At 39.1% G+C, this 24,382-nt stretch overlaps 1 protein-coding gene across 1 annotated transcript in view; it reads left to right on the top strand.

The window, feature by feature from the left end:
- Positions 1–5,098: 5,098 nt before the first annotated feature.
- The window catches only part of LIMS1 (LIM zinc finger domain containing 1), a 140,885-nt gene continuing 121,601 nt past the window's right edge, over positions 5,099–24,382 (top strand). Inside the window, exon 1 of the mRNA XM_013062373.2 lies at positions 5,099–5,290. Within this exon, the coding sequence (XP_012917827.1) occupies positions 5,259–5,290 (32 nt within the window). The 5' untranslated portion in view covers positions 5,099–5,258. The remainder of the gene's footprint in view (positions 5,291–24,382) is intronic.

The following is a 24,382-nucleotide window of genomic DNA, read 5'->3' as shown; positions in this document are numbered from 1 at the left end:
ACAAGCAGGGGAAGTGGAAGAGGGAGAAGCAGGCGTCCCGCTGAGCAGTGAGCCTGATGCGGGGCTCATTGCCAGGACTCTGGGATCATAACCTGAGCTGAAGGCAGATGCTTAATGCCTGAGCCACCCAGACACCCCAAGCATTCAACTCTTGATCTTGGAGCGGTGAGTTCAAGCCCCACATTGGACATAGAGCTTACATGGAAGGAAGGGAGGAAGGAAGGAAGGAAGGGAGTGTGGGAGGGAGGGAGGAAGGGAGGAGACTGTATGATTCTGCTTATATGAAGTACCTAGAATGACCAAATTCACAGACGCAGAAAGCAGTATGGTGGTTGATAATCCACTATTTTGGAACAAATAAATGCTTCTCCCTGTCCTCGTATTATATAGTTATCTGTTGAAAATTAATGAAGGTGGAAAAAAAGAAAAACCATATTAAATAAGTGTTTACTGTAAACACAACCTTCAAAATACTTGCAAAAAATGTGATTTGTGTGTGTGTGTGGATATATATACACCTACATATAATACACAAACTTAAAAATACCAAATTTCATTTTGAAGGCTGGGTAAGGAAAAAACAAAATTTAATGAAGCATTCATGGGGACATCTGTATTTTCATCCTGGGAAACTGAAGAAATGAGCAATAAAAAAAATAATTTACTATTCAAGACCTACAGACAATATTTTTTCCATATCTTCATGACAGACACTGGTCAACTGTGAAAGCAGTCTCCCCCATACAGTACATTCCACAGACAGGATAACTATGACAAAAATGAACTACTCCTTTAAAACTACCAACTAGAAACCAAGAAGAAGCCATACATTTTAGCCAAGTATCTTGGCATGATAGCAAGATCACAAACTATAGCATGCTGGAAGCAAGGTACTGAATAAAGGAATCTGCTTTATGAAATAGAAGCATAACAACAATTAAACAAGGCAATTGATTTCTTTTTAAAGATGAAGTAAAAGAGGGGTGTCTGGGTGGCTCAGTCATTAAGCGTCTGCCTTCAGCTCAGGTCATGATCTCAAGGTCCTGGGATGGAGCCCCACGTTGAGCTCACTGCTCGGTGGGGAGCCTGCTTCTCCCTCTGCCTCTGCTGCACTGCCTGCTTGTGCTCTCTTGCTTTTTCTGTCAAATAAATAAATAAAACCTTAAAAAAAAAAAAAGATGAAGTTAAAGAGGGAGCTTGGGTGGCTCAGTTGTTGGGCATCTGTCTGCCTTAGGCTCAGGTCATGATCCCAGCGTCCTGGGATCAAGGCCCACTTCTGGCTCCCAGCCCCACTTCTGGTTCCCAGCCCCACTTCTGGTTCCCAGCCCCACTTCTGGTTCCCAGCCCCACATCTGGCTCCCAGCCCTGCGTCAGGTTTCCCACTGTGCAGGAAGCCTGCTTCTCCCTCTTCCCCCTCCCCTGCTTCTATTCCCTCTCTCACTGTCTCTCTCTCTGTGTCAAATAAATAAATAAAATCTTCCAAAAAAAACCTGTCTACATCACAAATCAAATTTCCAAGAAAGACGAAGTAAAAGATTAATTATTGGATCATACACATCTAAAAATTGTTCAAAAAGAAGTGAGAGATAAAAGTTGTCAGGAGATGAGCTATCAAGACAAAATAAAGCCTCTAAATTTTTTGATGTTTCTTTTTCCCTCCAAAAATCAATACACATAATTTTCTGAAAAACAGAAATGTAAAAAAACATCACAGATTGTTTTTCAAACAAAATACAACTTCTAAGCATTCTAACCAACTTGTAAGTCACACACTATATAAAAAATGTTTAACTTATCCCATACGATTAATCATAGTGCATATTTTCTCATATTGCTACAGTCTTATAACAAATTTTTGATGGATATATAATACTCTGTTAAGGAAATAATAGATTGTGTGCGTGTTCTCCTCGTGCTCCTAATCCCTAGTCCTTCTACACATTCAATTCCTGTTATGTTTCTTGTATATCTTATCATTCCAGATATTTCTATAGATAAAGTAAGTGGGCGTGTGTTATGATAGCATAGTAAACAAATTTTTCTCCCTTGCTTTATTTCCTTGCTTAAATTATGTCATGGAGATCATTCTTTATTACTGCATATCATCAGCCTTATCTTTATTTTGTTAATTGTGGTAAAAGACAAATGACATAAAATTTACCAGCTTAATCAGTTTGAAGTGTGCAGTTCAGTAGTGTTAAGTAGATTCACATGGTTGTGCAACCAACCTCCAGAATTTTTCATCTTACAAAACTGAAAGGCTGTACCTATTAGTTGATAACTCCCCATTCTCCTCTTTCAACCCCTGACGTCCACCATTCTATTGTTTCCATAACTTTGACCACTCTAGGTACCCCGCATAAGTGGACTCATACAGTATTTGTCTTTTTGTGTCTGTTTATTTCTCTAAGCTTAATGTCCTCAAGGGTCATTCATGTTGTATCATGTATCAGAATTTTCTTTCTTTTTGTAACGAATACTTCATTGTGTGTATGTACCCATTTTGTTTACGCACTTATCCTGCAATGGACACTTGGGTTGTATCCACCTTTTGACTATTGTGAATAATGCTGTGAACACAGGTGTACAGATATCTCTTTGAGATCCCGCTTTAAATTCTCCTGGATATGTATACCCAGAAGTGGTATTGCTGGATTGTGGGATAATTCTATTTTTAATTTTTTGATGAACCACCCTACAGTTTTCTGCAGTGGCTACACCATTTACATTCCTTAAAACAGTGCATAGGTTTCTAACTTCTCCATAATCCCACCAACACTTGTTAATAGTAGTCATCCTAATGGGGGTGAAGTGTTATTTCATTGTGGTTTTGATGTGCATTTCTTTAATGATTAATGATGTTAAGAATCTTTTCATATACTTGTTAGCCATTCTCATTTTTTTTTTAGCAGCTGCATAGCATTATATATGGAAACTGTAATTTATTTAATATCCTGATTAAATGAACTGTCTCACTTGCTCCTAAAAACAGAACTGCAATGGCTCTCATTTAACAATTTTCCGGTTTCCATTTAAAAAACCTTTTCATGGAAAAGTGGATTGGGGGAAATCAGAGGGGGAAACAAACCATGGGAAACTGTGGACTCTGAGAAACAAACTGAGGGTTTTGGAGGGGCGTGGGGTGAGCCTGGTGATGGGTATTAAAGAGGGCATCTATTACCTGGAGTGCTGGGTGTGGTACATAAACAATGAATCTTGGAACACTGAAAAAATTAAATTAAATTAAATTAAAAACCTTTTCATTATGGAATTTCAAATATACACTAAAGTAGGCAAACTAATATGAAGAATTCCATGTACCAATGAGCCACCGAAACAGTCATCAGTTTCTGGCCAATTTTGTTTCATTGATACTCCTACCTAGATCTCCCATCCCCACATTTTATTTTAAAGGAAATCTCAGTCATTACATCACTTAGTTTATAATTAGTTTCCCAGGTATCTTTAAAACTTGTACATCTTTTTTATGTAAATGTAATACATCTGTAAAGATAAACTCCAAAATGTGTTTTTTTCTGAGTCAACTGAGCTGAATTTTACATTATGCTAGTCTTCACTTGTCCTCAGTAAAAATTGTGTAGATTTACTCTCCCATCAACAGTATATCAAAGTACCTGTGTTCCGTATACTCTCATCAAAATAACATGTCAAACTAATCTTTGCCTTTATGTGAAAAGTATTTAAAAAATTTATTTATGATATTGGCACCTTGTACTTTAAAACTCATTCCTATTTTTCTTTTTCTGTGGAAACCTGTGTCTGTACCTTGTATGTTTCTCTGAGTGGCTGAACTTTTTCTGACTCCTCTTGTAATGAAGTAATTAGACCTTTTTTAGTTATTTGCCATATTTGTTTGTTATGCAAAAATTTTAATATTCCTATGTGGTTACATTTATTAATCTTTAATTTTACGATTTCTAGAGTTTATATCCTATTTGGAAAGTATCTCTCCATAGCAATCTTAATTTTTTTTCTTCCGTGTTTTCTTCTAATATTTGTATATGCCTTTTTTTTTTTACATGTATACATTTGTTCAGTTTAGAATTAATTTTGGTATAAGGATATCAAAGGCACCCAGTGTCCACCCCACGCAGATATAGACGGTGGGACACAGTTTTCATTCTATAATTATAAAGTACATTTAGTTACAAATTCTGGTATCTTGAAGAGATCATTTATATTTATGCTCAGTATAAATAACCTTTATTTCATCCCTGGCAGATTTCAGGTTTTGTTAGAGGTAATGGGTAAGGAAAGAAACAATGAGGAGACAAGGTCAAAGTGTCTCAAAAAAAGGTTCACTTTTCCAAATTCACAATCTTAAGCGGTATCCTATGGAGATCCCCCGAACGTGCCGGGCTTTGTGTACAGGGATTCAATCCCGGCCAGAGCAGCCAAGGCTCCCTCCCAGAGTCCCGGGAGCTGACTCCACCCTCTGAAGAAGTCTCCTCGGGACCCCTCATCCAGATAGGGTGGAATCCCAACACCTTGGGCCCAGAGTCTTCTGGCAGAGCCATGCGGACCATCAGCCTTGCCGAATCAGAGGTGTCTCGGAGAAGGAAAAAATTGGCTGCTCCCTCCGCTCGCGGCTTGCGACGCAGTCACCCAAAAGGAGCCGCAAAGGCCAGTCGCGGTAGAACCGCCGCAAGCCAAGCCCGGGGTTCCGGGGAAACCTCCGCCTCGCAGTGGAGCCTTTGTCCCCGCCCCCAGGGTATGGTCTCTGAAGCGTGCCGGAGTTGGGGGGGTGCGGGGGAATGGGTGAAACCACGAGGGGCGGGGCCGAGGCCCTATTAGGGGGCTGGGCGGGGCTGGTAGGGGGACTGGGCGGGGCAGAGACGCGGGGGCGGGTAGGGGCGGGGCCAGACGGGGATGGGCAATGAATGGGGGGTTGCCTATCTGCGCCAGTGACTGTGCTGAGGCTAGGGAGGGGCGGAGCAGAGGGCACGTAGGAGGAGGGGCGGGGACAGGGCGGGGCCAAGGCAGGGTTTTCCCCGCCGGCAGCTCCTCCCCCGCGCCCAACTTGCCTCGCCCCTGTCCCGCGCGCGCCCCCGCGCGGCGAGCCTAGCGATTTGCCGGCTGAGGGCGGGAGGCGGCGGCGGCCTCTCCGCCCCTTGCTGGCCTCCCCTTCCTGCTCGCGGCCCGCCCGCCCGTAGCCGGCCGCAGCGCGAGGGAGGAGACGGCGGTCGCAGCGGGGCCAGCGGCCGACGTGCAGAGGGAGGACAGCCGACTGCGGAGAGATGCTGGGCGTGGCGGCAGGAATGACCAACAGGTAAGGGCGGCGCGCCACCGCGACTGGGCTGCGCTCGGCTCCCGCCACGTCGGCGGCGAACCAATTTCCCGGCCTTCCCGCGGGCCCGGGTGCCGGTCGTGGGCGGGCGGCCTCTCTCCGCGCGCTCCGGCCTCCGCCCGAGCGGGTCGGCGGCGGTGGAGCCCGGCGCAGAGCGGGGCCGCGTCCCCGAGGCCGGGCGGTCCGCTGCCACGCTTCCGCGCTACCCCCTTGGCGTTCTCCGACCCGGGCTGGCGGCCGCTGTGAGAGGTCGGCTGGTTACTGGTGACGTGTCGAGAATCGCCTAAGCACTCCGAGGGCTTAGCGCAGCACCCCACAACAGATGTTTGTTGAGTGAATAATTCCTCTTCTGCCGGTTGGAGCACGTATGCAGACCAGCGGCTCTCAAACGTTTTGGCCTTGGCACCCATCTTAAAAAGTAAAAGCACTTTTTGCTCGTGATGGTTATGCCTATGGATATTTACTGTTTGGAAAATATTGGTGAAAACTGAGACTTTTTAAATATTTAATTCATTAAAGAAACAGTAAATCCATGATATGTTAACAAACATAACACGTGTTTATGAAAATAGTATTTTCTGAACAAAAATTGAGTGCGACGAGTGGTGTTTTTACATTTTGCAAATCTCTTCAATGTCTGGCACAGTAGAAGCATAGCTAAGAGTTTCCTAAATGCTTTGCATTCAGTCTGTTGTGATGGGCGTTTTGACGGACTGAAGAAAATCTGGTCTTAGACAAATACCTACCCAGTTGGAAAGGGAGGAGTATTTTAATAGCTTTTGCAGATACTTGTGGATCTTCTTTGCTATTCCACCCAAACTACATAAATGGTAGTTTCTTAAAGATTAGTTTGGTTGTGGACTCTGAAGCCTTACCAGTGAATTTTTCACGCTCTGTTACAGTTAAAATTCATTGGTCTGTCTTGCAGTGTGAATGGACTTGTTACCCATTGTAACATTATATGCTTGTCGTTTGGAAAATATTGGTTCATAGAGTTAGGCAGATCTTCCAAATGCTGACACATTTCATTATACAATACCACTGATAATATTTGTTAATATCAACACTGATTTTATTAGAAAAGTTAAGTACTGAGAACCTGTTAAGCTCGAGGCGGGGGGAGCAAGTTTCCTACCATTCTGAATTTCACTTGAAAGTTTGATTTTTGTTATTGACAGGAAACTACTGTCAGTTGTTTTCCTCAAAGCAACAGGCTCACTTTTTTGAGTTTCAAGAAATGTCTGCCAAATACGAGTCCAAAAACCACAATTTATCACTGACTATTTCCAGTAAAAATGATATATCGTGAAGAAAGCATTTGATTCAACTCCTCAGTCAATGACACATGTGCTTTTCCTGGAGGCAACCATCTTACTTTAGTATGCAGCTGAACTACTTTATGCATGCTTCCCTTTTCATCACAAGTAACCAGAAAGTCAAGGGTCAAGATATAATAACATTAGTAATTTGTACTATTTCATCAAGGCCTTTTTTTTTGTTCTTGAAAATTTTACTAAATATTAAGTTGATACAAAACTTAAGATACAAGATATAAAGAATAATGTTACATCTAAATAAAGAATATAAACTATTTCCTTTTAAGACCCTTGAATTGGGGGCACCTGGGTGGCTCAGTGGGTTAAGCCGCTGCCTTCGGCTCAGGTCGTGATCTCAGGGTCCTGGGATCGAGTCCCGCATCGGGCTCTCTGCTCAGCAGGGGGCCTGCTTCCTCCTCTCTCTCTCTCTCTCTGCCTGCCTCTCTGCCTACTTGTGATCTCTCTCTCTGTCAAATAAATAAATAAAATCTTAAAAAAAAAAAAAAACATTTAAAAAAAAAATAAAAAAGACCCTTGAATTGATCTGGTGTCCCTGCTAGATCTCATCACGTTCCCATCCTGAATTTGCTGTTAGCAATCCTTTTCTTTTCCCTTCCTCTTTTGCATTAAATACATTCATAATTCATATTGTTGGATGACCATTAAATCCACCATCCACCTATCTCCAGAGTTCTTTTCCCCTTGCAAAACTGAAACTCTGTACCCACTAAACAACTTTCTGTTCCTCTGTCCCTGCCTGCCCCTGGTATAACTCCTATTTTTTTCTGTCTATTTTTTTCTGTCTCTGATTTTGACTATTCCAGGTGACTTATATAAATGGAATCAATCACATAGTATTTGTCTCTCTGTGATTGGCTTATTTCATTCATTTAATATAAATGTGTTCAGGGTTCATCCATGTTGTAGTATATCAGAATTTCCTTACTTTTTAGAACTGAATAATATCCCATTGTATGTATATACTATTCATTTGTTTGGCTTATCTATTCATCCTTTGATGGTTACTTGAGTTGCTTCTTTGTTTTAGCTCTTGTGAATAATGCTGCTGTGAACATAGGTATGCATTCTTTAATTGAAATTTTTATAGGCTCACATGAAGTTATAAGAAATAATTCAGGGAAAAAAAATAATTCAGAGAGATCCAGTGTATCCTTTACCCAGTTTCCTCCAATAATATTTTGCAAAGTTGTAGTGTAGTATCACAATCACGATATTGGTAGTAATACAGTCTGTAAGTCTCTTCCCAGTTGTATGTATGTGTATGTGTATTTAGTTCTGTGTAATTTTATCACAAGTGTTGGTGCATGTGTCTGTCACCACAGCCAAAATATAGAACACTGAGTTCCAGCCTCACAAGGATCCCTCATGTTGCCATATTATACCCACACCCAACATCATGTTTTCTTCCTCCTTCTTAAAGCCTGGAAACAACACATCTGTTCAACATTTCTAAAATGTTGTCATTTCAAAATTAATATAAGTAGACTCATACATATATAACCTTTTGGGATTGCCTTTTTTAAAATTCAGCTTAATTCCCTGGACATTCCTCCAAGTTATTCAAGTTCCTCATCATGGCTGAGTAGTACTCTGTGCTGTGAGTATGGAACAGTCTGTTCACCAGCTGAAGGACATTTAGGCTGTTTCCAGGTTTGGGCTATTAATTATAAAGCTACCATGAACATTTGTGGTTAGGTTTTTATGTAGATGCAAATTTTCCTTTCTCTGGGATAAATGATCAAGAGTGCAATTTCTGAGTTGTATGGAAATTTCATGTTTCACTTTCTAAGAGACTGCTGGACTGTTCCAATGTGGCTGTACCATTTTCATCAAGGATATTAAAAAGGGAAGTTGGCATTCTTTTCCTGCAAGTCCCCGGAGGTGAAGAATTCATTTGTACCACTTACTGGCCAGCTCTTTTACCCACCTTTGCTTTTGCGTTATCAGTGAAAGTGCCACTACAGTGCAAAAGGCCACAGCAGGGTTTTTTTTGGAACTTCTTAGTAGTATTATGAAAAGAATTTTGATCTCCCAGACCTCTTGTAAAAGTCTGGAAGATAGATACCTCCATCACCCCTCCCTCCTCCAGGGTTTTGAGACCACATTTGGAAAAACGCTGTTAATGACATAGTCCTAAATGATGAGGGAAATGTATATTTGGTGTATTTTTAAAAGACTATATATAAAGATTTTTCTTAAAATTTGTATTAAAGGCTTGTTATTCTGTGTGCTTTCTAGTTTGGGGGGTTTTAGTGGGACTTATTAACACTTGAAAAACCACTATTTAAAAACAAACAAACAAACAAACAGTTTCTGCCCTTGAGGATTTTCCTGACAAGGTAGCCAGTGTTGTTATGAAAAGGGAAAATGTCATAGCAGTGAGTGTCTACCTAAACCTTTCGTGCTCTATGTCTTTTTGTATGGGTCCTCACCCATACAAAATGAATTTGGGCTCTTCATTTTTAAGAAAACCAATGGAAATTAAGTGGTGGAAAGACAACCTTCAGTTCTGGTTGTTCCATGGCCTACAAGCTTAGAGAAAACAATCGATTAGGACTGCTGTCTTGAATTTTTTTTTAAAAAGTTTTATCATTGATATACAGTATTATATTAGTTTCAGATATAGAACATAGTGATTAGACAGTTCCATACATTGCAAAATACTTACCGTGATAGTAAATCCAATTATCATCTGTCACCATTCAATGTTATTACAGTATTATTGATTATATTTCCTCTGTTGAGCTTTTCATCCCCTTGACTTACTTTAGAACTGGAAGTTTGTACCTCTGAATCCCCTTCACCCGGTTCACCCTTGTTCCTGGTCCTCCACCCTGACCCCTCCCCCCCCAACCAAACACCAGTTTGTTCTCTGTATTTATGAGTCTGTTTCTGTTTTGTTTGTTCATTTTTTTGTTTTTGGATTCCACATATTATCATTCCCATCCCTTTCCTCTGTGGTGACCCCTGAACCATCTTCTGGACAGCTCTTTCTCTTGGCAAAGGTGGGTACAGCACTTGAGCTTTCCTTTCTTCCTAGAGAGGGCCTTTCTTCCCCCCGCTGGGTCAGAAAGCAGCGGCTAAAGCAGATCTATAATGGGAGATTGCTCTGAGAGTCTCTATTTTTAATAGTGTTGTGCTTGTTCTTCAGATAATCATTTAAATAAACCCCAGTGTAGGTCATGTTCTTAGGGTTGCACTTAAATAGAAGACAAGACATCTCAGGCCATTTGTCGATTTTACATTTCTTGTAATTATGCTTTAAGCTGTGGATTCCCACCCACAGGAATGTCATCTACATTACTTGCTGGACTGTTGCCATGTTGTCTTCCAAAAACTTCAATTTTAAGATACTTGAGAAGCAAGGACTGTTCTACCTGCTGCTGCACACTGTGAATTCTACCCCACAGTGGTTTTATCTCCCCTCATATCGACATCATCTCTCCTCTTTTATTTGATTTCGTCAGACAGTTCCACTCTGGAGTTCACTGGGGAAGAGGAGGAAGCATTTTCTCTATATTAACTTTTTTTTTTTTTTTTTTTTTTGCATTAAAGGTTTTCCTGTGTAGCATATCTAGATCTACCATAAGTTTTTAACTTTAGATTTAATGGCTGTATAGTAGTTCACAGTATACATGTGGTATGACTTATATAACCAGCCTTTGATGGACATTTTGGTTTCAGTTTTTGGTTATTTCAAGTCCATTGAACATCTGTGCCAGTGTTTCTGTAGGAGATCCCTGAGTGAGTGTGTGCATGGGTGTTTGGGCCCATGTGATATTCCCAATTCTGTCCCTTCATGGCTCTATGGCCTTATCCAGTTAACCTCTTTAAGGCTTATTTTCGTAATTTAGAAAGTAATACCCCCTATCTCAGAGAGTTGTGAGAATTAAATATGAAGGCCATTATAAACATTTCTGAAAGATACAAATGAAACTGTTAATAATTATTGCCACTAGATAGGGTTTCTAGGAATCTAAGGAATTTAAGAATCTAGAATGAGAGGGAAATATTTTGACTATATACCTTTTTGTATTGATTTTTTTAACCATGTGCATGTAAAATTTTTTTAAAGAATCTGACATCATGCCAGGAACATAGTAGATGCTCAGTTAGTGGTAACTCTAGATGTTGATGTTGATTTTTCCTATCATGGTTTTTTTCCAAGCTTACAACTTCTGACTTCGCTGTTAATGGCACTGATACAGTCACTTGGGATTTCTACCAAGAAATCTTTCACTCTCTATACTTCTTGCTGAGTTCCTACTGTAGAATTTTCTTTGAATCCATACTTCGCTTTCTCAATCCTCTCTTACTTTTTCTTCACTCCTGCCCTGATTATCTTTTAAGTGAATGTAAGATAACAGTATTAGGGCTGGGAAGCACTTGAGAGAATGCAAAATAAAATACACATGCATATGAAACATTTGAGGTGGAACATAGTTCTGTATGCATTCCTGTTTGTCATTTAAATGTTGATTAAATACAGATTGTTTTAAAGGTATTATAGGATTTGTGGTAGCATATTTGTAGTCTTTGCTCTCTGTTAGCATATACTGAAAAGATAATTATAGTAACTTGAAGATTAAGAAATTTGCCTAACATTAAAAAAAATGGCTTCATATGTGCAAAAGTTAGAATCCACTAAACCAATGCATTCAGTACTTCCGGATTATTGCAATAGTCCACTAAACTGTTGCTTTATTTTGTAGGTCAGGAGTTGCATAAAGAGGTAATTTTATTTACTTCTATTCAAGGCCACAAAGTGAGTTAATAGTAGAGTTAATACTAGAGCCCAGATTTTGAAGGAAGTGTGGAGTCGTCTCTGCTGTACTATACTAGTTCTGTTACTTCATTCAAATTGCATTGTTATAGTTTGTTACATATACATTTTATCTTCCCATCTATATTGTAAATGCCTTGAAGGCTGAGACTTTGATATTTCTGAACCCCATTAACTTAGTGGTTCTGGAAATGTCTGAATGAATTATTAAATGTTGCCTTATAATTGTTCTATTGCAAAGGTCCTGAGTGTCACTCTCTTTCAAGTGGATTCCTTTTGTGAAATACATTGTTGGAGACATGGGATTCATAGGCATATGTGATAGTGATTGTATTTCTTCATTCCCAGAGTCTTGGGTCTTCTCACCCACCCATGTGCATTGCCCTCACATACTACAGTCTGAGAGATTCTTTCCTATTACAGACTTCTTTATTCATGCATCAGTTAAGTGATAAATACACCAACTGCTTAAACAGATTGTAAATTATTTCTCATTGGCAAATGTTGTAGTTGTTGGTTTTGTTTTTGTGTAAACAGACAAAAAAACAAACAAAAAAGCTTTATTTTAAAGCTGGGCACATTGCTATCCCATATGGAATCTGCTTTCCTATACAGTCTGGAAGAGAGGGTGGGCAATTGCTGCTTCTGCCATAGCTTGTTGTTCCTCCTTCTCAATGCAGTAAATTCCACAGATTTTTTTAATATGCAAGGCACAGTGCAGGTGCAGCCATAGAGACCAAAAAGGCAGATAAGACAGGGTCCCATCTCTAGAGTATTAAAGTTTAACTATTCTATCATTCATATTGGCTCCCGATTTTCCTAAAGCATCACTTGGGTCATATTACTCTACCTTTTGAAATATTGAGAAGACTTATTGCCTATCACATAAAGTCCAAACTCTAGAGCCTGAAGTTTAAGGCTCTTTTTGGTCTGGCCCCAGCCTGTCTTGATAGCTTTGTCACACACTGTTTGTTGGCTTAGTCTTCACTTAACTCTCACCTACTCGCCATTTTCTGAAAATAGGATTTCTGTGTCTTTGCTCATGCTGTTCTTTTGGGCCAGAAAATCATCTTAAAAAAAAAAGACTCCTTAAAAAATTTTTCGAAATATAACTATATCATTTCACACCTGAAAAAGATTACTAACAGTTCCTTGATATTAACTACCCAGTTAGTATTCAACTTTCCATTTATCTCAAGCATCTATTTTATTTTATAGTTTTCCTGATTGGGATCTAAGTAAGGTTTACATGTTTGACAGATTGATAAATCTGTTAGTCTCTGTTTTTCATCGGGTCCCAGTAGCATGGTCAGTTCTCTGGGTTTTCTTTTTACCTTATATATTCCAATCTTAGAGCTGAAGAATCTGGCAGTCTGGAAATGCCAACAGATACAGACCAAAAAGCCACAACAAAGGACTGCTCTCTCTAGCCAAGGACCGGGAGAGAGAAATTCTAATAAGACAAAATTTGAATCCTGAAAGGAAAAGGAAAGAGGATAAGGGTAGAAAAATACCAGAGGAAATAATGGCTGAAAAGTTCCCCAAACTGGTCTGAAACCTAAATGTACCAACTCAAGAAGCTGTATAAACCACAAACAGGATAAACCCAAAGAAATTCCGGCCAAGACACATCATGATTAAACTTCTGAAAACTAAAGACATAAAAAAAAAGAACACCTTGAATGTAGCTAGAGGAAAAAAATACATTTTTGCCTTTATAGGAAATACCCAACTCTTGGTTTCAGCCCAGGGTCATGATCTCAGGGTGGTGGGATGGAGCCCTTCATTGGGCTCCAAGCTCAGCAGGGAGTCCGCTTGTGGATTCTCTCTTCCCCTCTTCCTTTTCCCCCTGCTCATTCTCATTCTGTCTCTCTGAAATAAACAAGTCTTTAAAAAGAAAAATAATTAGAGCAGAAATCAGTGAAATTGAAAATGGGAAATAAGTAGAGAAAATCAATAAAACCAAAAGCTGGTTCTTGGAAAAGTTTAACAAAGTGATAAGGCTATATCCAGGCTAAGAAAAAAAAAACCACACACACACAAATTACTAATAGCAGAAATGAAAGAAGAGATATCACTACAGATCCTGTGGAAATGAAAAGGATGATAAAGGAATAGGATGAACGACTCAATGCCCACACATTTGATATTTTTCTAGAAGTGGACCAATTCCTTGAAAGACACAGTCTGCTGAAAATCACACAAGAAAAAAATAGGTGATGTAAATAGACCTCTATCTATTGAAAGAAATTGAATCAATAAATAATAAACTTCTAGGGTGCCTGCGTGGCTAAGTGGGTTAAAGCCTCTGCCTTCAGCTGAGGTCATGATCCCAGGGTCCTGGGATTGAGCCCCACATTGGGCTCTCTGCTCAGCGGGGAACCTGCTTCCCTTCCTCTCTCTCTGCCTGCCTCTCTGCCTACTTGTGATCTCTGTCTATCAAATAAAAAAAACCAACAACTTAATCAATAGTAATCTTCCACAACAACTCCAGGCCCCTATGGGCTCGCTGGCGAATTCTACCGAATAGATTAGGAAGATTTATACCATTTTTCTACAGTCTTTCAGAGGATAAAACTAGAAGGAATTCCTCCCAACACTTTCTGTGAAGCTAGCATTATCCTAACACCAAAGTCAAACAAAGACATTACAAGGAAAGGAAACTTCAGACCAGTATCTTTTATGAACATAGATGTAAAAATTCTCAACAAAATATTAGCAAATTCAATCCAAAAAAGTATTTTAAAAATTACACATCATGGCCAGGGTGCCTTGGTGGCTCAGTCATTAGGTGTCTGCCTTCGACTCAGGTCATGATCCCGGGGTCCTGGGGTTGAGACCCACATTGGGCTCCCTGCTCAGCAGGGGGCCTGCTTCTCCTTCTCCCACTCCCCCTGCTTGTATTCCCTCTCTCACTGTGTCCCTCCCTGTCAAATAAATAAATAAGATCTTTAAAAAATATAAAGAATTACACATCATGACCAAATGGGGTTTATCCCAGGTATGCAAGATTGGTTTAACATCCAGGAAGCAACTCTATTCGTAGTGCCCAAATACTAGAAACAGCTCAGATATCCTTCAGCAGGTAAATACTTAAATGAAGTTTAGTTCCTCTGTCTCATGAAATACTATTCAGCAATAAAAAAGAATAGGCTATTGATTTTTGTGCAAGTTTGCATGGATCTTGAGATCCTTGAGGGCATTAAACTGAATGAAATAAAAAAGCCAGTCATAATAGAGGCACATACTGTGTGGTTCAATTTATATAACATTTTTTTTTTTTAAAGATTTTATTTATTTACTTGAGAGAGAGACAGTGAGAGAGAGCATGAACGAGGAGAAGGTCAGAGAGAGAAGCAGACTCCCCATGGAGCTGGGAGCCCGATGCGGGACTCGATCCCGGGACTCCAGGATCATGACCTGAGCCGAAGGCAGTCGTCCAACCAACTGAGCCACCCAGGCGTCCCAATATATAACATTTTTTAAATGACAAAATTATAGGGATGGAAAACATTAGTGGTGGCCCAGGGTTAAGAGGAGATGGGGATGGGAACAGAGGTTGGACAGAAGTAGGGTATGGGTATGAAAGGGCAACATGGGGGATCCTTGTGGTGATAGAATGTTCGTATCTTCACTGTACTATTATCAATATTGTGGTTGTGATCTTAGTGTGCTACATTTTTGTAAGATGTTACCATTTGAAGAAATTGGATAAAGTGTACATAAGATATTTCTTAGAACTGCATGTGAATCTACAGTGATCTTAAAACATCTAATTTTTTTAAAAGATTTTATTGATTTATTTGACAGAGAGAGACACAGCACAAGGAGGGGAGCAGGAGAGGAAGAATCAGGCTCCCCGCTAAGTAGGGAACCCAATGTGGGGCTCAGTCCCAGGACTCTGGGGTCATGACCTGAACCAAAGTCAGATGCTTAACTGACTGAGCCACCCAGGCATCCCAAAACATTTAATTTTTAAAAAATGAATGTTTGCCTAAATGGGCAACAGTTATCATTTTTCCACTTGTTCCCCGCTAAAACTTATATAGATTTATTATACTGCTATCATTTCCCAGACAATGCTTATTCTTAATTTTCACTGAAATTCCCTAAGAGTAAAATGGAGAGTCAATTACAGTATGGAAATAATATGTTTTGAGGACACCTGAGTTAAATTATTGTGCTGTTCATTTCCTGCATCACTTACCAAAAGCAGAGAGATATGGGAAATTGAAGTGGTTATCTGGGTAATCCAGACTCCCTGTTTTGGACCCTTATGTCTTCAAATGGAAATAGTTGAAAGGTCTTCCTTAAAGAACACTTTAGGTCTCAGATTTCTCTATTTCTGTCATAAACACAGGCTGGCTTCTCCAGATGCAGAATATCTAATTGAGAACCTAGACTGTTTAAAATTTGACATTTTGCATGGAAAGGTATAATTCTATCTCAGGTGATTCTGCAACAGAGCTCAAGAATAATCTTTTCATTGCTTCTGATGTGTTTGAAAGGCTTCCAGATTGTCTAGAGCTGTACATTGTGGCACTGCATCAACTGAGGAGACGTCAGACTGTCAGTCATGACTTGGGTGCTTAGTAAAGAATATGTTAAGAACCATTGCGTAGTTTTGTGGTGCTTTGCAATTAATTAAATATTTAGTCTTGTTCCCCAACCTTACCTTTCTAGCTCCACTTAGGATTCATCCACCCCTACCCCCAACTTCCCTGCAGATGTGTGTTCTGCACTTTCAGAGCCGTTGGAATTTAGGACTTACCTTTTTCTTTTGTTTCTTCTTGTTTTTACATACCCTGTTTCCCCAATATTTTGTGTCCTTGGAGGCATTCCTAATCTTTCAAGATTCATTTCTAAAATCACCTTTTCTGTATTGTTATCCCTGATAATACATTTCCCTCTTCCTTACCCAGAGAAATGTTACACATTTCTTTCTCTTCACTACGTTTATTATTCTTGACGGACAGTAACCCCTGTAGTATTAAACCTGTCACATAGTACGAAAGGGGCTGTTTTCCTGTATCTCCACTTTAGACTCTGATTTCGTTCAGGGAAATGATTTTTCTCCATTCACCTTTGTATTCCAAGATCCAGCAACAGTGCCTGACATTAGGTGCCCAGTAAGTAAATGAATGAGGTAGAGAAATAAGAACATTCTTATTTTCACACTAAAAACTGGAGGTTTAGAAATTTAAAATCTGTATTCAGAGTACAAGGCTGATATAGGAACTGGAGCTTGGATCCAGTAACTAACTTAAAGAATAATGGTTTTTCTACCTGGGGTGCCTGGCCCATTGACATTAGTATACCTTCCACCTTACTGAAATGAAGAGAGCCATATGTTTTCATTGATCTGTACCAATTAAACATTACTAATGGGAAATGGCGCACATGGAGAGTAAGAGCATGGATTCTGGATCTAAACTGTGCTCATATCCCAGCTTCTTACCTGTTGGTAATTGCCTGACTTCTCTCTGCCTCATGTGTAAAATGAAGGTAATAGTACTCATCTCCTGTGATTGTCATCGTTAAACAAGTTACCATGTGTAAAACATTTAGAACAGTGCCTAGAACATTAGGCACTCTGCATATTTTTTGCTGACAAAAATGGAGAAATGAAGAATTCCTTAATATGTGGAAATGTAAGAACTCTTAGCTCACAGATCATGCAAAAAATAGGCAGCAGGCCATACTTCCAGTCTAAATCATTAATTCATTAAGAGGTTGCAAAGTGGTGATACTGTTTTAGACATTTCGTGTCCAGGCTGCAGTACTTTTAAAAAGAGAAGCTTTCTCCCTGTTGACTAATTTGATAACCCACAGGCACAACTTGACAGGTTGCAAATGTTATTGTAAATAAAGTCCAGTTCCCTACTTAGCATGTGTGTGACCTTACCATACATCACTTTTGTACTGTACTAGGCATGAGATCTGTGCTCAGAAAAGTATGTTGTCCCTGGTACCTGTGTAACACTTTTGTTTTTACAAGCACTTGATTTAGATCCAGTGGATCCAGTTAGATCCACAAATTCTTGGGCAAGTGTTTTTTACCTCATTCTCAGGCTGCCTCTCTACTTCTTAAGTATGTTGCTCTTATAGTGTGAGCCCCTCTGGTTAAGGTGGCATCTGGAAACCCATTGGGGTATGGATAACTTCCTGCTCACACCTAGTGATCGCTGTTCATTGGCCATTTGCCATACCACTGGAGGATGTAGTTAATGTTTGTGTCATTTATAGCTAAATTAGCAAAGACTAGCTGTTAATTACTTAGCAAACTTGCCTCTAATTGAATGACCCTTTTTTAAAGCAGGGGTAAAAATAGTTCCATGTTGAATATCATGTAGAGTTTAAAGTGTCCACTGAGAGATACAAAAAAAAAAATATCTGTAAAGAGCAAAATCAGTTGCTTATGGAGACTTTTTAAAAGGACGAGCCTATCATTTGAATGCTAATTATGTCCACTTTTTTTTTTTTTTAATGGAAAACAACATTTCCTGCCAAGCATGGAGCCCTGAACAGGCTCAATCTCATGCCCCTGAGATCATAACCTGAGCCAAAATCTGGAGTCAGTTGCCTAACCACCTGAGCCACCCAAGTGCCCCAAAACGTTCTTCTTTTCAATAGATGCCTTCTCTGGCTGTAATTATGACTAATGTGTAATTGAGGAGATTAAAGGACTGATTTAGAGTTCTGATTTCATTACATGATAAGGATGGTGAACTTCAGGTAGAATTGTGTTTGAAGTTAAATTTAATATACATTTTGAAGGTTGCATGTGTTAAGTGATCAACTCTTGGTTTCCGGTCAGATGATGATCTCAGGGTCCTGAGATGGAGCCCTGCCTGGGGCTCTGTGGTCAGCAGGAAGTCTGCTTGGGATTCTTTCCTCCCCCTCTGGCCTTCCCCCCCAACCTCATGCACATTCTCTTTCTCTCAAATAAATAAATAAATAAATAAGATCTTTATATATATATATACACGCACATTTTGAGTAGAGGTTTTTTCCTCACTCTCTGAATTACAAATGGCAGTTAGACTCTGACTTCCCACACAACTGGTGTGCTTCCATACTTAGTGATTGTGGGGTTGAACTTGAAGTTACTGGGAAGTAAACCACTCATATTCCAGGGTGATAAACAACCAGGCAGTACTTCGTTGGGAATTGCCAGCATTCTCCACGTCATCTCTGAAGGACAGTGTCTGGGAGAGGTAGAATTTGGTGAGCTAGAGAATGTCTGTCCTTTTCAAACCCTTAGAACATGGTGGTAAAAATCTTCAGCAAAGTTTAGTTTACCAACTCTGGCTCTAAGTGGCTGGACACCCTCTTAGGCAGTGGCTCAGATATTGGTCCTGGGCTCCTAGAGACAGAAACAGCCACATAAAACAGATAAAAACAGAAGCAGTCAGATAAAAATGACATGTGCTAAGTCCATAATTAAAGAAGGGACCTTTGGCATTTTGACTTTGGCCTTCTACCCAGCTAAAGCATATAAATGTAGGTTAAAATTTAGTGTGATTACTCAGGCTTGACTTGAATGCCTCTGTATCTTATTATAGTGGGAAAGTTTAGAACAAAATAAGTATTCATTCATTACTTTCAAATTTTCTCATTTAGAGAGTGTGTGGGAAAGGATGTCCAAAATATCACAATTTATGTTCATGGCCCACGTAAATACATCCGTCAGTTCCCTTGGGTTTTAGTGAATTGCTGTCAGAATAGGTCTTTCTTTGGAATACAATGTAGATTTTGTCGCAGAGAAGCATGTTCTAGAGAATATCATGTAGTCTTCCTTAGAATTTTAAAATGGAGTAATTCATCCATCAAATGAGCAGCCTTTTGTTTTAGGAGTGTGGGTAGTGATATTTTTGTAATAGTCACAAATCCTTTGTAAATATGGCTAGAAACTAGTTTTCTGGTTTTTTTCTTTTTTTAAGATTTTATTTATTTATTTGACACACAGAGAGAGATCACAAGTAGGCAGAGAGGCAGGCAGAGAGAGAGAGGGAGAACCAGGCTCCCTGCTGAGCAGAGAGCCCCATGCGGGACTTGATCCCAGGACCCTGAGATCATGACCTGAGCCGAAGGCAGAAGCTTAACCCACTGAACCACCCAGCTGCCCCTAGTTTTCTGTTTTAAAATGAGTCCAAGAAAGTGAGAGTTTGTGAGTAGCCCAGTGATAACTGGAAAGTTCTGTTAGTACTTAGCTCATTTCAGGTGATTGAATATATTTACATGACTAAGGATAGTGATGGAAAAAAACACTGTTTAAAAATGTTTTGAAGATACATGTATAGGACATTGATTATCTGTTTTATAAGATAAAGCAGATTTTTTTTTTTTTTAAGATTTTATTTATTTATTTATTTGTAAGAGACGGAGAGAGAGCAAGCGAGCACAGGCAGACCAAGAGGCAGGCAGAGGCAGAGGGAGAAGCAGGCTCCCTGCCAAGCAAGGAGCCCGATGTGGGACTCCATCCCAGGACCCTGGGATCATGACCTGAGCCGAAGGCAGCTGCTTAACCAACTGAGCCACCCAGGCGTCCCAGATAAAGCAGATTTATGATGCTGTAGCTGTGAAGTGGGTAGAAGGCTAATGTCTGAAATAATTTAATGGCATTTCTGAACCTAATGTGCTTTCTTTCTTTTCTTTCTTCTCTCTCTTTTTTTTTAATGCTGGCTAATCACATCTCAAAATGAGAGCATTTTTTGTCTCTTGGGCATTTGCCAAATCTGTACAAAGTATGAAAGATCTGCAGATGTCTGTTTAAGGCAATTTCTTAATGCTCTCTAATAGAATGTTTTAACCATAAGTACATTATTAGTTGTATAAAAGCTACTTTGTTTTTGCTACTATATTTTAGACCTGGGTTTTCTGGTACTTTCAGGTGCTTTCCCTTTGGGAATGTTACTAATGATCACAAAAGATGTTGGTAAAGTACAAAAAATGGTGCTTAATTTTAAAACGTAGCTGTCTTGAATTTGACAAAAGATAAAAGTTCCAGTGATTCCTCAAAATTTCAGAGGTCTTTTTTCCCCTCAACAAAGGTCATTTTAGGACCGTGAGACCAGACTTTAAAAGAAGAGTGAGTTCTCTGAGCTTGAGCCCTTTTGATTTTTAAAATAAACACCACATCTCTTTCTGATAATACATTTGGTCATTTAGAGTGCTTTCTATGAAGGAAGTTGTGGTGATAGGTTCTGGAATGTGAAGCCTACAGCAAGTGAGTGTGATTAAGAGGGTGATGGGAACTCCAAGGATACGGTGCTTGGGAACTTTTTAGAGATGAAATTCTCTTATGCTCAGTTAGCATTACTCATGCTTTCCAGGAGGAAGCATTGTTAGGGATTAGCTAAACAAATGGGATGAAAGTCGAAATATGAAGTTGGTTTTTGAGGTATATTTTGATAAAAAGGTTAAGTTCTAAGAATGTAGCATAGTCCTATTAAAAGCTCCTTATGCTTTTTGAGATACCTGTGTATTCCAAGTTCATATAACAATGCATAGCACATAATAGTAAATACTTGTCAAATGAATGAATAATGATGTGGTATATTTTATGTGGCATATATCTTTTTCTGGTTTAGTGAAGTATGTTTATTTACATATTGCATAAAATAGTATGTGAGTAAATGCTAATAAAATACCATTTAGGAAGCACTAAATTAGACTTGAAGGGTTATTTCCGCTTTTTTTATAATTGCAGTAATAACTCTACAAGTATTTGTATAATACTGTGCACATACTGCTTTCCTTCCTTCGGACTTAGTGTAGGAAGAGTTATTTGACATGGGAAGATGCTATATACTGGATTAGTGACGTTTCCAGAAATCTTTTAGATCAAACAGTAACATTTTTTCTTGTGAACTCCTTCAGTTTTCCATATTAATATACATCTATAGTGTTATTCATTAAAGTCTAGATGGAACTCTTTTGGTAAAATTGATGGAATATCCTAAAGTTTCTTAAGGGGAATAAACAGGCAAGGATAGCAGAAAAGCTAGTTATTCGAAGGAAAAAAGATGGTGAGGGGGAGAGGACATGAACTGCGTTAGCTGTTAAAACACATGGTTGGTACAAATCGTGCAATATGTGTCTCAGGTAAGATTAGGTAGGTCGGTGGGTCAGAGATAGAGTCTGTAATATGAGCATTGTGATAAACAAGGGTTTGCAGTAGAGAAGAGGCAGATTGATTATTCTATGATTCCCATGAGTGGTGAGATCATTAGCTTTATATGACATCGGAAGAAATTCCAGAAGGTGATATTTAATAGTTACTTATAAAATCAAGCTAGATAAACACTGAAATAAAATAGAAACAAATGTATATCAGATTCCTAGGATGAGAAGTACTGTTTAAAGAAATTTTAGGAACAAATTATAGAAAGATGTATTTGAATAAGAAATAAACTCCTATAAATTAAAAACAGATTGGGAAAAATATTTGCAACAGAAACAATATAGAAAGCATTAGTATTTGTTGATCAGAGTATTACAAACTTTAGTACATATGTAAGGAAAAGGTGATGACTAGAGAAAATATTTTAAAAATAGAAACAAAAGAGGAAATATAACTTAAGTACAAAAACGTAATAAATGTTCGACATTAGTGACTCACCAAAGAAGTCTATATTAAAATAGGTATTATCAGTTGCCTCCAATATTAGCAGAGCTAGCTAAAAACATATTTATCATACGTTGCTGGTGTGGAGGTATAATTGATAAAATTTGTTAGTAAAATAATTTGGTAGTAAGTGTCAGTCTGAGATTATTTGTAACTTGAATTACACCTAAGGAAGCTATTCTAAAAGTGGAGAAAATTTGATGTGTGAAAAGATTTTGGCCGTATTATTTATTCTAGTGGAAAGTTTGGAAATACATAAGTAATGATAGAGGATCATTTAAAATGCCTGATGATAACCTGTTTAGTGAAATTATGCAGGTATTTAAAATGATAGGTGGCTCGTTAGCGCAGTAGGTCTCCACAATTTCTGTCCAATGTGCTATCCATCAGTCTCATAAAATGATAGTTATTGATGTTTCATAATATCACTATATCATGATCATGTTTTCTAGTTAATAAAAAAGCTGTATGTGAAATTACAGCATGGTATAATTACAACTTCATAATGAAGCACAAAATGGTTAGAAAATAAAAAGTCTTTTTTTAAATATAACTTTATTGAAGTACACTTTACATTCACCCATTGTGTGAGTGTATGAGGTTTTCATGTATTTTTAAGTTGTGCAGCCATCCTCTCAAGACTGTTTGAAAACATTTTTATCACCCCCAAGAGATCCCTCATTCATGCCTCTCACTCTTGTCCCCAGGCCTAGGAAAACAGTGACTTGCTTTTTGTCTCTGTAAATCTGCCTTTTCTGAACATTTAATTTAAATTGAAATATACATCTTGTAGTCTTTAACTTTGGCTTCTTTCTCTTGGGATGTTTTTAGAGATTTGATTAGGAGAAGCTGAGTTTTCCTCCTCGGTGTCTCCTTCATTCTCAACACTTCTATATTGCCAGCATTTCTGATTCCAGGACTGTGGGATTTCCCCACACTAAGCAACTCTCTGTGACACCAGCTGCATTTTAGATCGCACAGGTTAAGGGCTCAGTCCCACAAAACTGCTCTCCCCCACTTCAGGTGCCAGTTGCAAGTAGTAGGTCTCCACAATTTCTGTCCAATGTGCTATCCATCAGAAGTTCCCAGAACCTCCTCCGCTGGGAGTTGATTATATGCTAGATCAGCTCACAGAACTTGGGGGAAATACTGCATTTACCAACTTACTGTGTAATAAAGGATATGATAAAGTGTACAGGTGAACAGCCAGATGAAGTGATGATACATAGGGTGAGGTCTGGAAGAGACCCAAGCTCAGGAACTTCTGTCCCTGTGGAGTTGGGGTGTGTCACTCTGGTGGTATAGTGATGTATTCACCAAACTGGAAGTTCTCCCAACCCTATAGTTTTGGGATTTTTAAGGGAGGCCTCACATAGGCATAATCGATTACTCCACTTCTAGCCGCTTTCTCTTCTCTAGAGAATGGAGAGTGGGGTAAAATTTTCAAGCTTCTAATCATGCCTTAGTCTTCCCCGTGGCTAGCCCCCACTCCAGAAGCCATCCTGGAGCCTACCTAGAGTCACGTCAATAGAACAAAAGACACTCCTGTCACCCATAAAATTCCAAGGGATTTAGGAACCATATGTCCAGAACCAGGATCAAAGACCAAATATTAGAATAAAAGCTGTCCCTAGTACTCTTATCAATTAGGAAACTACAAGAGTTTTGGGAGCTCTGTGCCAGAAGTCAAGGTCAAAGACTTCATATTAGAACAGAAGATGCTCCTAGCACCCTTATTTACAAAGGTTTTGGGAGCCCTGTCTCAAAACCTGAGGGCAAACCCAATATATATATTTCTTATTACTTTGCAGGGTTCTTTCATAATGTAGCATTTGTCAGTAGTTTCTTTCTTTGCTGAGTAATATTCTTTTGTACAGATATACCACATTTTGTGTATCCATCCACCAGTTGATTGACATTTGAATTGTTTCTGGTTTTTGTTAATGAATGATACTGCTGTGAACATTTATGTACATGTCTTTGTGCAGACACATTTTTTATTTCTCCTGGGTAAATCTCTAGGGTTGTAATTGTTGGATCATACGATCAGGTTTTATAGAAGAAACTGCCTAAGTGGCTGTTTCCAGCAGTAGTACATGAAGATGTTTGACATCTTCACCAGCACTTGATATGTATTGCCATTTGCATTATAGCCAACATAGTAGGTGTTAAGTGGTTTTATTTTTCCCCAGTATTTTTTTTTTTAAAGATTTTATTTACTTATTTTACAGAGAGAGATCACAAGCAGGCAGAGAGGCAGGGAGAGAGAGAGCAGGAAGCAAGCTCCCTGCTGAGCAGAGAGCCTGATGCGGGGCTCGATCCCA

Source organism: Mustela putorius, unplaced genomic scaffold, assembly GCF_011764305.1.
Source record: "Mustela putorius furo isolate JIRA1106 unplaced genomic scaffold, ASM1176430v1.1 tig00000224_pilon_pilon_pilon, whole genome shotgun sequence".
Lineage (NCBI taxonomy): Eukaryota > Metazoa > Chordata > Mammalia > Carnivora > Mustelidae > Mustela > Mustela putorius.
Note: the sequence above shows the minus strand (reverse complement) of the source record. Positions and strands in the feature narration are given on the sequence as shown.